Source organism: Syzygium oleosum, unplaced genomic scaffold (assembly GCF_021117445.2).
Source record: "Syzygium oleosum isolate NSW1041296 unplaced genomic scaffold, Sole_v2.1 Sole_v2.37, whole genome shotgun sequence".
In the NCBI taxonomy this organism is placed as follows: domain Eukaryota; kingdom Viridiplantae; phylum Streptophyta; class Magnoliopsida; order Myrtales; family Myrtaceae; genus Syzygium; species Syzygium oleosum.
Window position 1 is genome coordinate 379,168 of NW_026607521.1, and position 12,579 is coordinate 391,746.

General features: G+C 45.0%; 3 protein-coding genes across 3 annotated transcripts; all 3 read left to right on the forward strand.

The window, feature by feature from the left end:
* Positions 1-932: 932 nt before the first annotated feature.
* On the forward strand, positions 933-4,057 carry LOC115688557 (extensin-2-like). Its single transcript, XM_056305385.1, has 3 exons — positions 933-2,099; positions 2,325-3,500; positions 3,617-4,057. The coding sequence occupies exons 1-2, from the start codon at positions 1,133-1,135 to the stop codon at positions 3,461-3,463; spliced, it is 2,106 nt and encodes a 701-aa protein (XP_056161360.1). The 5' UTR covers positions 933-1,132; the 3' UTR covers positions 3,464-3,500; positions 3,617-4,057.
* A 4,970-nt stretch (positions 4,058-9,027) lies between these two features.
* Positions 9,028-9,767, forward strand: LOC130135709 (extensin-2). Its single transcript, XM_056305328.1, has one exon. The coding sequence runs from the start codon at positions 9,028-9,030 to the stop codon at positions 9,682-9,684; it is 657 nt and encodes a 218-aa protein (XP_056161303.1). The 3' UTR covers positions 9,685-9,767.
* Positions 9,768-10,270: 503 nt separating this feature from the next.
* On the forward strand, positions 10,271-12,498 carry LOC130135710 (proline-rich extensin-like protein EPR1). The gene is made up of 3 exons (XM_056305329.1): positions 10,271-10,279; positions 10,560-11,919; positions 12,035-12,498. The coding sequence occupies exons 1-3, from the start codon at positions 10,271-10,273 to the stop codon at positions 12,364-12,366; spliced, it is 1,701 nt and encodes a 566-aa protein (XP_056161304.1). The 3' UTR covers positions 12,367-12,498.
* Positions 12,499-12,579: the final 81 nt, after the last annotated feature.

Consider the following 12,579-nt stretch of genomic DNA (forward strand, 5'->3'; position numbering starts at 1 on the left):
GGTTGGTAATCTCTACAAAGAGTTAGTAAATATAATGGGTTGGTAAATAAAAGTTGATCAGTCCACAGAAAAGCTGATAAAAACAATTGAGCAATAGTAAGTAACTTAAAAGAAAGCTGACAACCTAAAAATAAGCTAGTAATTTAATCCGTGAAAAGCTGGTGGGTCGGTGTAATTTAGGCTGGTAAGTGTATATAAGAATTCGGTGGAAACAAAATGTAAGTAAGTTATGTAAGTAAAAGTCGGTAAATTAGTTAATCATTTGCTAATCTGCGAACTATAAAGAAATGTAGGTTATTTCAGAAAAGCGATGGTAAGTTACCAATAAGTTTTCTCAAAAAATCACCGGTCAATTTTTAACCAATAATTTCTTGACACTTACCAATACTTTTTGATAATGGAGTTTTGCATGTTCAGCTTCAGAACCAGCCTGCATTATAGTCTCCCAAAACGCAAATTCAGCTGAAAACAGATGTGATCTCTCTCTTCTGTCCCTGTCTCTCACTCGTTTACTTTCTCATGAAATGGAATACACTATGGAGAGCTGTGAGGCCAATCATGTGGACGCCACATGCATGGCCCTCTCACAACTCGAGAACTATTCCCGATTGACAAAAAGCACATGAAATTGCAGACTGCACGAAAGCCAAGTGCAGGGCAGCGACGAACGTGCGTGCATCGTATTGTATGCTGACAACGTGCATTAAGATAATGGCCATGGAACTCCCAATTGCCGTGCAAGCCAGAGAGAGAGATCTTTGATTGCTTCAATGCCTTCTTGACCTCGGAAACGGTCGACTCCTCCCTCCCTTCTTTCTTTGTATAATGTCGAGGCCATGGTCGACTCATTCTATAAGCTGAATCGGTGGCATTTTAAAAAAAGGACTCTGAGGCCAGCTAGAGAAGAAGCCGTTTTACTTGATTAATCTAATGATGCAAATTTGAATTGGACCTCTTCTGGACAGCTATTGCCCACCCTGCTGCTTCCGCTATAAATGCTCTCTGCCCTCGCCCTACCATCCCTCAACCGAAAAGCCACTTTCTCCTCTTCTCCGAGCTTCCCTTATCATTGTCTTAGAAAGATAGAACTAGTTTCAAGATACTTCTGAGAAGACAACTGGGCTTTTCGGCCATGAAGGATCTGGGCGGCGGCCCCAGCAGGGGTCGTCTTTGGTCGGCACTGGCTTTGGCGCTGGCTATAACGGTAGTTTCCAGCAATGTAGGGTCTGCTCTTGCCGATGATTACTACACTTACTCTTCTCCTCCTCCACCGTCTCCTTCACTGCCGCCTCCTTACGTTTACAAGTCCCCACCCCCTCCTTCTCCGGATCCCCCTCCTCCTTATGTCTATAAGTCCCCGCCGCCACCCTGGCCACCTCCCCCACCACCCTACGTATACAAGTCTCCACCCCCACCTTCCCCTTCTCCACCTCCTCCATATGTTTACAAATCACCGCCTCCGCCATCGCCATCTCCGCCTCCTCCATACGTCTATAAATCTCCCCCACCGCCCTCACCATCTCCACCACCGCCCTACATGTACAACTCTCCGCCTCCACCTTCACCATCCCCTCTGCCACCTTACATTTACAAGTCCCCTCCCCCTCCTTCTCAAATCCCCACCACCACCATCTCCATCGCCGCCGCCGCCATACTATCGCCGCCGCCGCCATACTATTATAAGTCTCCCCCACCGCCTTCACCATCACCTCCACCTCCTTACTACTACACGTCTCCACCGCCGCCTACAAAGTCTCCTCCACCACCATACTACTACAAGTCTCCTCCTCCGCCTTCCCCATCGCCTCCACCACCATATTACTATACGTCTCCACCTCCCCCTAAGCAGTCTCCTCCCCCGCCTTACTACTACACCTCCCCACCACCACCTAGGAAATCGCCTCCTCCACCTTACTACTACACATCCCCCCCGCCACCCGAGAAGTCTCCTCCACGGCCTTACTACTACAAGTCCCCTCCTCCCCCGAAACATGTTCCTCACCCTCACTTGGTCGTTAAGGTTGTCGGGAAAGTGTATTGCTACAAGTGCTACGATTGGGGATACCCTATCAAATCCCACGATAAGAAACACCTCAAAGGTTGGTAAACAAATATATATATATATATATATATATATATATATATATATATATATATATATATATATAACATGTATAACGTAATTATATCATTGCTCATTTTTGTTTTAGTAAATCAAAGTACCATTACAATATGGTTTTAATATAGAATATATCATCCCTTGGCTGACTATTGATTTAGCATAACGTATATTTTTTCTGACTATTTTTTAATAAATGGAGCAGGTGCCGTGGTGGAGGTGACATGCAAGGCCGGTGAGAAACAGATCACGGCCTACGGAACCACCAAGATCAACGGCAAATACAGCGTCACCGTCCCGGGCTTCGACTACACCAAGTACGGCTCCAAGGCGTGCACCGCCAAGCTCCACGCGGCGCCCGAGCATTCTCCTTGCTCCATCCCCACCGACTTGCACAGCGGCGTTAAGGGTGCCGAGCTCTCCGTCAAGTCCAAGACTTACTACGAAGTCGTGCTCTACGCCGACTCCTTTGCTTTTGCTCCCAAGACCCCTTACCCCGAGTGCAAGAAGACCAAGCCAACCCCCGCCCCTTACGTCTACAAGAGTCCCCCGCCTCCACCATCCAAATACATTTACAAGTCTCCTCCCCCGCCTCCTTATGTCTACAAGTCTCCACCACCCCCACCTCCCACTTACGTCTACAAGTCTCCTCCTCCGCCTCCTTACATCTATAAGTCTCCTCCGCCACCCCCACCAACTTACATTTACAAGTCTCCACCCCCACCACCACCCCCATATGTTTACAAGTCCCCTCCGCCACCACCTTATGTCTACAAGTCTCCTCCTCCGCCGCCCTACATTTACAAATCTCCTCCCCCACCCCCACCTTCCCCATATGTCTACAAGTCTCCTCCACCGCCGCCTTACATCTACGAATCTCCACCGCCTCCTCCTTACGTGTACAAGTCTCCCCCGCCTACGCCTTACATCTACAAATCTCCCCCACCACCACCACCCCCATATGTCTACCAATCTCCCCCACCGGAGCCTTACGTCTACCAATCTCCGCCACTGCCCCCATATGTCTACAAATCTCCCCCACCGCCGCCTTACGTCTACCAATCTCCGCCACCACCCCCATATGTCTACAAATCACCACCACCACCACCTTACATATACAAATCACCACCACCACCATCACCATCGCCACCACCTCCTTACCTCTACAAATCACCCCCACCACCATCTCCATCGCCGCCTCCTCCCTACGTATACATATCTCCACCACCTCCTTCACCCTCACCTCCTCCTCCCTACCATTACATCTCGCCGCCGCCACCTGTGAAATCGCCTCCTCCCCCAGCCTACATCTATGCGTCGCCTCCGCCACCAACATACTACTAAGCTCAAGAAGCTTAGCCACGGGCCAGTCTCAATTAAAGTAAGTAGCGTCTAAACCCCCCAACATGCGCCCATAAATGTATCCAGAAAGCAATATTTCAAACATTCATTTACTGAATTCTAAAATTTAATCTCACTGATCCAATTCGAATGCAGGTTCTAGTTTCAAGAGTGTAATAAAAGAGGGTGATATGGGTGCAAGAACCGATCATCAATTTCAATCAAGTTTCATCGAATAAGGGTCTCAAAGATCCATCGTTCAAGAGCCGCCGAGTGGAAATGGATCGCCAGATTGCTTTCGCCTCTTTGATTGTGATCTTCCAACTTCTGCTCACATTACTTTCAGATGGGACTGGAAAAGAAACGGTCGGAGCATGCCTTGATAAAACAGGGTGCAGGATTTGCCGATCTCGCTTTGCTTGTGTTTTTCCTTTTCTATATTAATACTCGTGACCTTACTAGGATGTAATCTCATTCATTTGCCATGTGCGTGTACTACCTCATGTTGATTTGGACTACTCCCTTCATTTGTTTGTTCGATCCTCTTGTTCTTGAATAAAATTCCATCTAGCAATAAACATAAATTGATTGATTTAACGACTACTGTCTTTTCCATTGCTTCTTCTCTGTCATATTGGACCAGTACTTGTGATCTATCAAGTACATACGCATAAGTTATTGAGATCTGGCCGAGCCTAAACTATAAGATGGGGGCCGATTAAATTGTTCTGTCCTAGAAAAAAAGATTTTGATTTCGTGATGGTAGATATATAAACGGTCCCTGAACTTTGGCCCAATGTGCAATTTAGTCTCTGAACTTTTAATTTGTTCAATGTAGCTCTTGGACTTTAGCTTAATGTTCAATGTGGTCCCTAAACTTTTGGTGTATGTTCAATTTAGCTCATGAACTATATGAAAATGTTCAATGTAGTCCTTCCATTAATTCAAGTTTATGGATTACATTAAACATTTTCATATAGTTTATGGACTAAATTGAACATGTACCAAAAATTTAGGGACCAAATTGAATAAATTAAAAGTTCAGGGATCACATTGAATATTAGGCTAAAGTTCAAGGACTACATTGAATAAATTAAAAGTTTATAAATCAAATTGCACATTATGCCAAAGTTCAAGAACTGTTTGTGTCATTATCCCTATCTAAAATTGTATATGTTAAAAGACCGTTAGTAAAAACAGATTATTAATCACTCTTTTTGTTTGGTAACTTACAGATAATTTTAGAAAATAAATAATCTTTCTGACAGTTTGCAAGTTACCAAATTTTTTATCCTTTACCAAATTTCATTTGTCTTTTTTATTAACGCCTTATATCTACCGACTCTTGTATGGATTTATTAATATTTTTTATTGAGTGACTTACCAACCCTTTTCAAATTAAATTATCAATTAATTTTGGACTATTAACTCTCATTTGAGTTACTTATCAATATTTAGTTGAATTGTTTCAATTTATCTAAACAATAGAAAAGGAATCATAGGGCATGTCTGTTTGACTTTTATTTTTTTTATTTTTTTGACTTAATCTAATTTTTGCCGCTCACGCACTTTGATTTTATTTTAAATCCAAAACTCCTATTCAAATGTTGAGAAGTAGATTCATTGTTTTTGGTAAGTAAATAGTTTTATTTGCACAATACTAAAAGATTATTTTGGAGTAAATTTATCACATGTTTACCAGTTTGGAGTTTTTCGTGGTCAAAAAAATTAATTTTTGATAAATTTATTATAGATATATTTATTTAAGGTTTTTCCTTGTGTTAATCCTTTGCACAATACCAAAAGATGGGATGGCCACCTCCTATACAAGCCCAAATATCAACTCAACACATCCTAGATAGACCCAAAGAGCCAATAGGCTCAGCCCGAACCTAATGCAACTATACCCAGCAGACCCAAAACCCAACGTAGAAGCTAACCCAGTGTCCCTCAATTCCTCTACGTCTATGAGGAAGAGAACAACGAAATTTATCAAAGCAAGAATGTCATAAAAGCATACACCAGTCTTGCACCTGGAATTTCATCATCAACCTATCAACTGAGGTTCCATTACAAACTCAGAAGTACAGCTTTTGACATATAATTCTCCAAATTGCTACATATAGCCTTGATATCTGCGGGCACTCGAATCCTTCTACCATATATCGCGCTTTCATGTATAGTACAAACAGAGAAGGGTATCTCATCAATAACTCTGCCAATTTGGGGAGCACATTGATCATGAACTACCCTATTTCTTTCCTTCCCAATATAATTGATGGAAAAACTCCAACCAAGATTCATTAGCCCCACCTTCAAACTCTTTCCATTAAAGGAAGTAAGGGGCCAAGAGAATTCTAGATTCGTAGCCAAAGCTTTTCTAATTTAAACAGAGCAGAAATATTACTCTCTCCTCTGCTTTGCAAAAGAGCATTGAAAGAACAGATGCTCTCTTGTTTCAGGTCCCTGCTTGCATAATAAGCACTCACCTCCTAATTCTATCTCTGGTCTGCAATCTGTTTAGAATAGTAAGCCAAGCAATAAACCAGGTGAGCTTGTGCCATTGGACCTTAGGACGTTTGGGGCTAAGAGTGTGCATGACAACGATTCTGTACCCGAAAACTAATTCTGCTCAGAAATGATTCTTTTTTATTCCGTGCCCGAGAACAATTTCTAAGCATTTGAAAGGGTTTGGTAACTGCTCAAAATTTATATTCTTAGAATAGAATAAAAATAGGAATGTGTTTGGTAACTACACAAAATTTCTTTTTATTAATAATATTTTGAATTTTTTAATGTTCCTTTCCTTTTTTTTCCTTCCCTTCCTTGGCCATGGCCGGCCATCGGCACCAGCGACCGGCCACAGGCCAGGGCCGACGAAGGCGTCACGGCCCTCGCCGGTCACAACAGCAAGGTCGGCCTCGACATAACTGAGCAAGGCCTCGCCATCGCTGCCGCGACGCCCTCACCGACCCTGGCCTGTGGCCGGTGGCCGGCGGCAGGCCGGGAAGAAGAAGAAGAACAAACCAAGAAAAAAGAAAAAAACCAAGAAGAATTAGAAGTGCAAAAAATTGTTCCAGAATTAAGAAGCTACTTTTTTTTACTTCTTGATTCCATTCCAAAACTGATTATGGAAATAATTTTTTGCAAATTTGTGCCCGAGCACAAAAAATTTAATAAACGGATTTCTGTTCCCAAACTGATTCTGAGAACAAAAGAACAAAAAATTTTACTATTTAGCAAGTTGCCAAACGGGCCCTAAATAACTTTCATGCTTCGTTTTGGTTGAACTTCCCAGGTGAGCCCCTGGAAACTTCGTCTTCTCCTCAGTATCGGATCTAAGAATATAACTCCACATATAAGTACTTGAACAATTAGAAGATGCTCAGATTTAGGAGAAGGCCAGCTCCAATCATTACCATCTATCACTGCAGCCACCTTAGCATTGTTTTGAATATTTTAGTCATAATAGAATCCAAAAGGGAAGTCTGTTCAAAAAGATTTGCAAAGGGTGCCAGTTTTCAAACCACAAAGATATAGCTTTCCCATTCCCCACAGTGAATTGCACACGAGGTTTCAATACATGCCTTCGCTTTAGTAATTTTCTCCATGCTTAAATGCAATCCTGTTTGGCCTCAACCTGCCATGTACTACGGTCCTTAGCAATGAGTCAGGCTATCCATAGAGAACCAGATAGGAGCAGCAAGTTCCAGAGCTTCTTTAGAATGCATACTCAATTCCAAAGCTGCACATTTCTCATTCCCAATCTCCCCTGACAATTAGATAAATAGGCGTTATTATATCGGAGCTGCTCCTATTAATCTCAAAACAGCTATATGATTAAACCTCCACACGCTGGCTGTAGAAGGAATATAGCTACATGCTTACCTCTAATTTCACCATCTTCGATAATTACTAAGAATTACTTATACTAGTTAATATGAACAATGAGGTTAATCACATTAATTAAATTGATTAAATAGTTGACAACCCAAAAATAAGTTGGTAAATTAATATCTGAAAAGTTGGCAACTCACCCCAATTTAGGTTGGTAATTTTTTATAAGAGTTAAAAAGAAATCGAAATGTTAGTAATTATGTAGAGAACAGCCGGTAAGCTTGTATATTAATTGCTTAGTTTCTAATTTCATAAAAATGCTCATAAGATATCAACAAGTTGATTGAAAAAAGTCCCCTTCCAGTTTTCTACCAATAGTTTCTTGATAGCTACCAACACTTATTAGTGAAATTTGATAGCATGAAAAAAAAATTGTACTTGAATAATAGAAATCTACACGGAAAATTACTCAATCAATCCTAAACCCATTGTACGGATGCAAATTCGGTCTTAATTTTTCCAATTTTGCTCATTTGGCCTTAAACTTTTGTGTGAAATTTCAATATAGTCCTTTAGGTCAATTTTCGCGGGAATTTGCTCACATGGTGGTTTAGTCATCGCCGACCATCCTACGTGGCACACTGCCACGTCAACGATTTCCGAAATGGCTAAATTGGAATTTTGGGCAAAGATTTATGGCTAAATTGGCAAAAATTGGAAAGTTTGGGATCAAATTGGCGTCTGTACAAAAAACTTAGGATTGAACGAACAATATTCCCGAATCCTGCATGTTCAGCTTTAAAATCAGAATGTCAATGTAGCCTCACAAAAAGCGAATTCAGCTCAAAATAGATGTGATCCCTTTCTGTTTCTCTCTCTCTCTCGTTTACCTTCCCATCAAATGAATTTCTATTTCCTGGAGAGCTCTCATCAGGCCAATCATGGATGCCACATGCACATCTCATGACTGAGAAATATTCCCATTGACGAAACGGCACATGAATTTGCAGAATGCACAAAAGCCCACCTTCTCCATCCACAACGTGCGACGTTATATATGCACATAACGTGCATTAAGATAATAGCAATGGAACCCAAGTACCCCACAAGACCATACATCTCTCTCTGGTTGCTTCCATGGCTTCTTCTGAATTGGAAATGGTCGACTCATGCTTTAAGCTGAACCTGAACGACTTATGAAGATCCAATCGGTGGAGGCTTTGGCAAAGGATTTTGAGGCCAGCTTGAGAAGCCAGTTGAACTGATTAATCTATGATGCTAATTGAGTCGGTCCTCTCCTTGACAGCTATTGCCCACCCGCTGCTTCCCACTACAAGTACCCTCTGTCCTCACCCTTCCTCCCTCAACCGAAAAGCCACTTCTCCTCTTCCCTGGGTTTCGCTTGCCCCCATTCTCGAAAGATAAGCCCAGTTTCAAGATACTTCTGGGAAGACAACCGGGCTTTTTGGCCATGACGGATCTGGGCGGCGGCCCTGGCTGGGGCCGTCTTTGGTCGGCGCTGGCTTTGGCGCTGGCTATATCGGTAGTTTCGAGCAATGTAGGGTCTGCTCTTGCCAACGGTAACTACACTTACTCTTCTCCTCCTCCGTCATCTCCTTCACCTCCGCCCACCATACGTTTACGAGTCCCCGACCCCTCCTTCACCATCTCCCCCTCCTTATGTCTATAAGTCTCCGCCGCCGCCCTTGCCATCTCCGCCACCGGCATACATGTACAAGTCTCCGCCACCTCCTTATGTTTACAAGTCACCGCCTCCACCCTCGCCATCTCCCCCACCACCCTACGTATACAAGTCTCCACCCCCACCTTCCCCTTCTCCACCTCCATCATACGTTTACAAGTCACTGCCACCACCATCACCATCTCCACCTCCTCCGTACATCTATAAGTCTCCCCCACCGCCCTCACCATCTCCACCCCCACCCTACATGTATAAGTCTCCACCCCCGCCTTCACCATCCCCTCCGCCACCTTACATGTACAAGTCCCCTCCACCTCCTTCTCCTTCCCCACCACCACCTTATTACTACAAATCTCCACCACCACCATCTCCATCACCCCCGCTTCCATACTATTATAAGTCTCCCCCTCCACCTTCACCATCACCTCCACCTCCTTACTACTACACATTTCCACCGCCGCCTAAGAAGTCTCCACCGCCACCATACTACTACACGTCTCCTCCTCCGCCTTCACCGTCTCTTCCACCACCATATTACTACACATCTCCGCCTCCCCCCAAGGAGTCTCCTCCCCCGCCTTACTACTACACCTCCCCACCGCCACCTAAGAAGTCGGCCCCACCACCTTACTACTACACCTCTCCACCACCATCCAAGAAGTCGCATCCGCCACCTTACTACTAAAAGTCTCCACCTCCGCCTTCCCCATCACCTCCACCACCATATTACTACACATCTCCGCCTCCCCCTAAGAAGTCTCCTCCCCCACCTTATTACTACACCTCCACACCGCCACCTCAGAAATCGCCTCCACCACCATACTACTACACATCCCCACCACCATCCAAGAAGTCGCATCCGCCACCTTACTACTACACCTCTCCACCACCACCGAAGAAGTCTCCTCCACCACCTTACTACTACAAGTCCCCTCCTCCTCCGAAACATATTCCTGCACCCTATTACTACGCTTCTCCTCCTCCGCCGGTCCACCATCATCATCCTCACTTGGTCGTTAAGGTTATCGGGAAAGTATATTGCTACAAGTGCTACGATTGGGGATACCCTGTCAAGTCTCACGACAAGAAACACCTCAAAGGTTGGAAAACATTTATATATGTTAATGTATATGTATAATTTAATTATATTGCAGCTAATTTTGTTTGAGTAGATCAAAATACTATTACCATATGGTTTTAGTATACTTTCATCCCTTGGCTGACTATTGATTTAGCATAACGTATATTTTTTTCTGACTATTTTTGAATAAATGGAGCAGGTGCCGTGGTGGAGGTGACATGCAAGGCCGGTGAGAAGCAGATCTTGGCCTATGGAACCACCAAGATCAACGGCAAATACAGCGTCACCGTCCCGGGCTTCGACTACACCAAGTACGGCTCCAAGGCGTGCACCGCCAAGCTCCACGCGGCACCCGAGCATTCTCCTTGCCCTATCCCCACCGACTTGCACGGCGGTGTTAAGGGTGCCATGCTCTCCGTCAAGTCCAAGCTTACTACGAAGTCGTGCTCTCCACCAACTCCTTTGCTTTTGCTCCCAAGACCCCTTACCCCGAGTGCAAGAAGACCAAGCCAACCCCCGGCCCTTACGTCTACAAGAGTCCCCCATCTCCACCATCCAAATACATCTCCAAGTCTCCTCCTCCGCCGCCTTACGTCTACAAGTCTCCACCACCCCCACCTCCCACTTATGTCTACAAGTCTCCTCCTCCGCCTCCTTACATCTACAAGTCTCCGCCGCCACCCCCACAAACTTACGTCTACAAGTCTCCACCCCCACCACCATCCCCGTATGTTTACAAGTCCCCTCCGCCACCACCTTACATCTACAAGTCTCCTCCTCTACCGCTCTACATTTACAAATCTGCTCCCCCACCCCCACCGTCCCCATATGTCTACAAGTCTCCTCCACTGCTGCCTTACATCTACAAATCTCCACCGCCTCCTCCCTACGTGTACAAGTCTCCCCCGCCTCCGCCTTACATATACAAGTCTCCACCACCTCCGCCCTCGCCTTATGTCTACAAGTCGCCTCCCCCACCACCTTACATCTACAAGTCTCCACCCTCGCCACCATCCCCGTATGTTTACAAGTCCCCTCCGCCACCACCTTACGTCTACAAGTCTCCTCCTTCGCCACCCTACATTTACAAATCTCCTCCCCCACCCCCACCGTCCCCATATGTCTACAAGTCTCCTCCACTGCCTCCTCCCTACATGTACAAGTCTCCCCCTCCTCCGCCTTACATGTACAAGTCTCCACCACCTCCGCCCTCGCCATATGTCTACAAATCTCCCCCACCGCCACCTTACGTCTACCAAATCTCCCCCACCGCCACCTCCCCCATATGTCTACAAATCTCCCCCACCGCCACCTTACGTCTACCAATCTCCGCCACTGCCCCCATATGTCTACAAATCACCACCTCCACCACCTTACATATACAAATCACCACCACCACCATCTCCATCGCCGCCGCCTCCTTACATGTACAAATCACCCCCACCACCATCTCCATTGCCACCGCCGCCGCCTTACCTCTACAAATCACCCCCACCACCATCCCCATCGCCACCGCCTCCCTACATGTACAAATCACCTCCACCACCATCCCCATCGCCGCCGCCACCTTACATGTACAAATCACCCCCACCTCCATCTCCATCGGCGCCGCCTCCTTACCTCTACAAATCACCCCCACCACCATCTCCATCGCCGCCTCCTCCCTACGTATACAAATCTCCACCACCTCCTTCACCCTCACCTCTTCCTCCCTACCATTACACCTCGCCTCCACCACCTGTGAAATTGCCTCCTCCCCCGGCCTACATCTATGCGTCGCCTCCACCACCAACATACTACTAAGCTCAACAAGCTTAGCCCTGAGGCAGTCTCAATTAAGTAAGTAGCGTCTAAACCCTCTAATACGCGCCGATAAATGAAACCGAAAAGTAATACTTGAAGCATGCATTTACTGAATTCTAAAAATTAATCTCACTGACCATATTCAAAGCAGATTCTAGTTTCAAGAGTGAAATAAAGGAGGGTGCTAAGGGTGCAAGAATCGATCATCAATTTCATCAAGTTTCATTGAATAAGGGTCTCAATGATCCATCGTTCAAGAGACACCGAGTGGAAATGGATCGCCAGATTGCGTCTGCCTCTTTGATTCTCATCTTCCAACTTCTGCTCACATTACGTTCAGACGAGACTGGCTCCAAACGCTTATCTCAACGGACAAAATGGTCGGAGCATGCCACCATAAAATGGGGTGCCGGATTTGCAGACTTCGCTTTGCTTGTGTTTTTGCTTGTCCACATTAATATTCGTGATCTTGTAAGGATGTAATCTCAGTCATTTGCCATTTGCTTGTACGACCATATTTTGATTTGGACTCCTCCCTCGATTTATTTGTTGGATTTGCTTGTTCTTTGTGTAACAAAAATTCATCTAGCAATAAACTTAACTTGATTGATTTACTTACTACTTTCTTTTCATTGCTTCTTCTCTCTCATACCGGGCTTGTACTTAGATCCATCAATTATATACCCAGCAGTTATT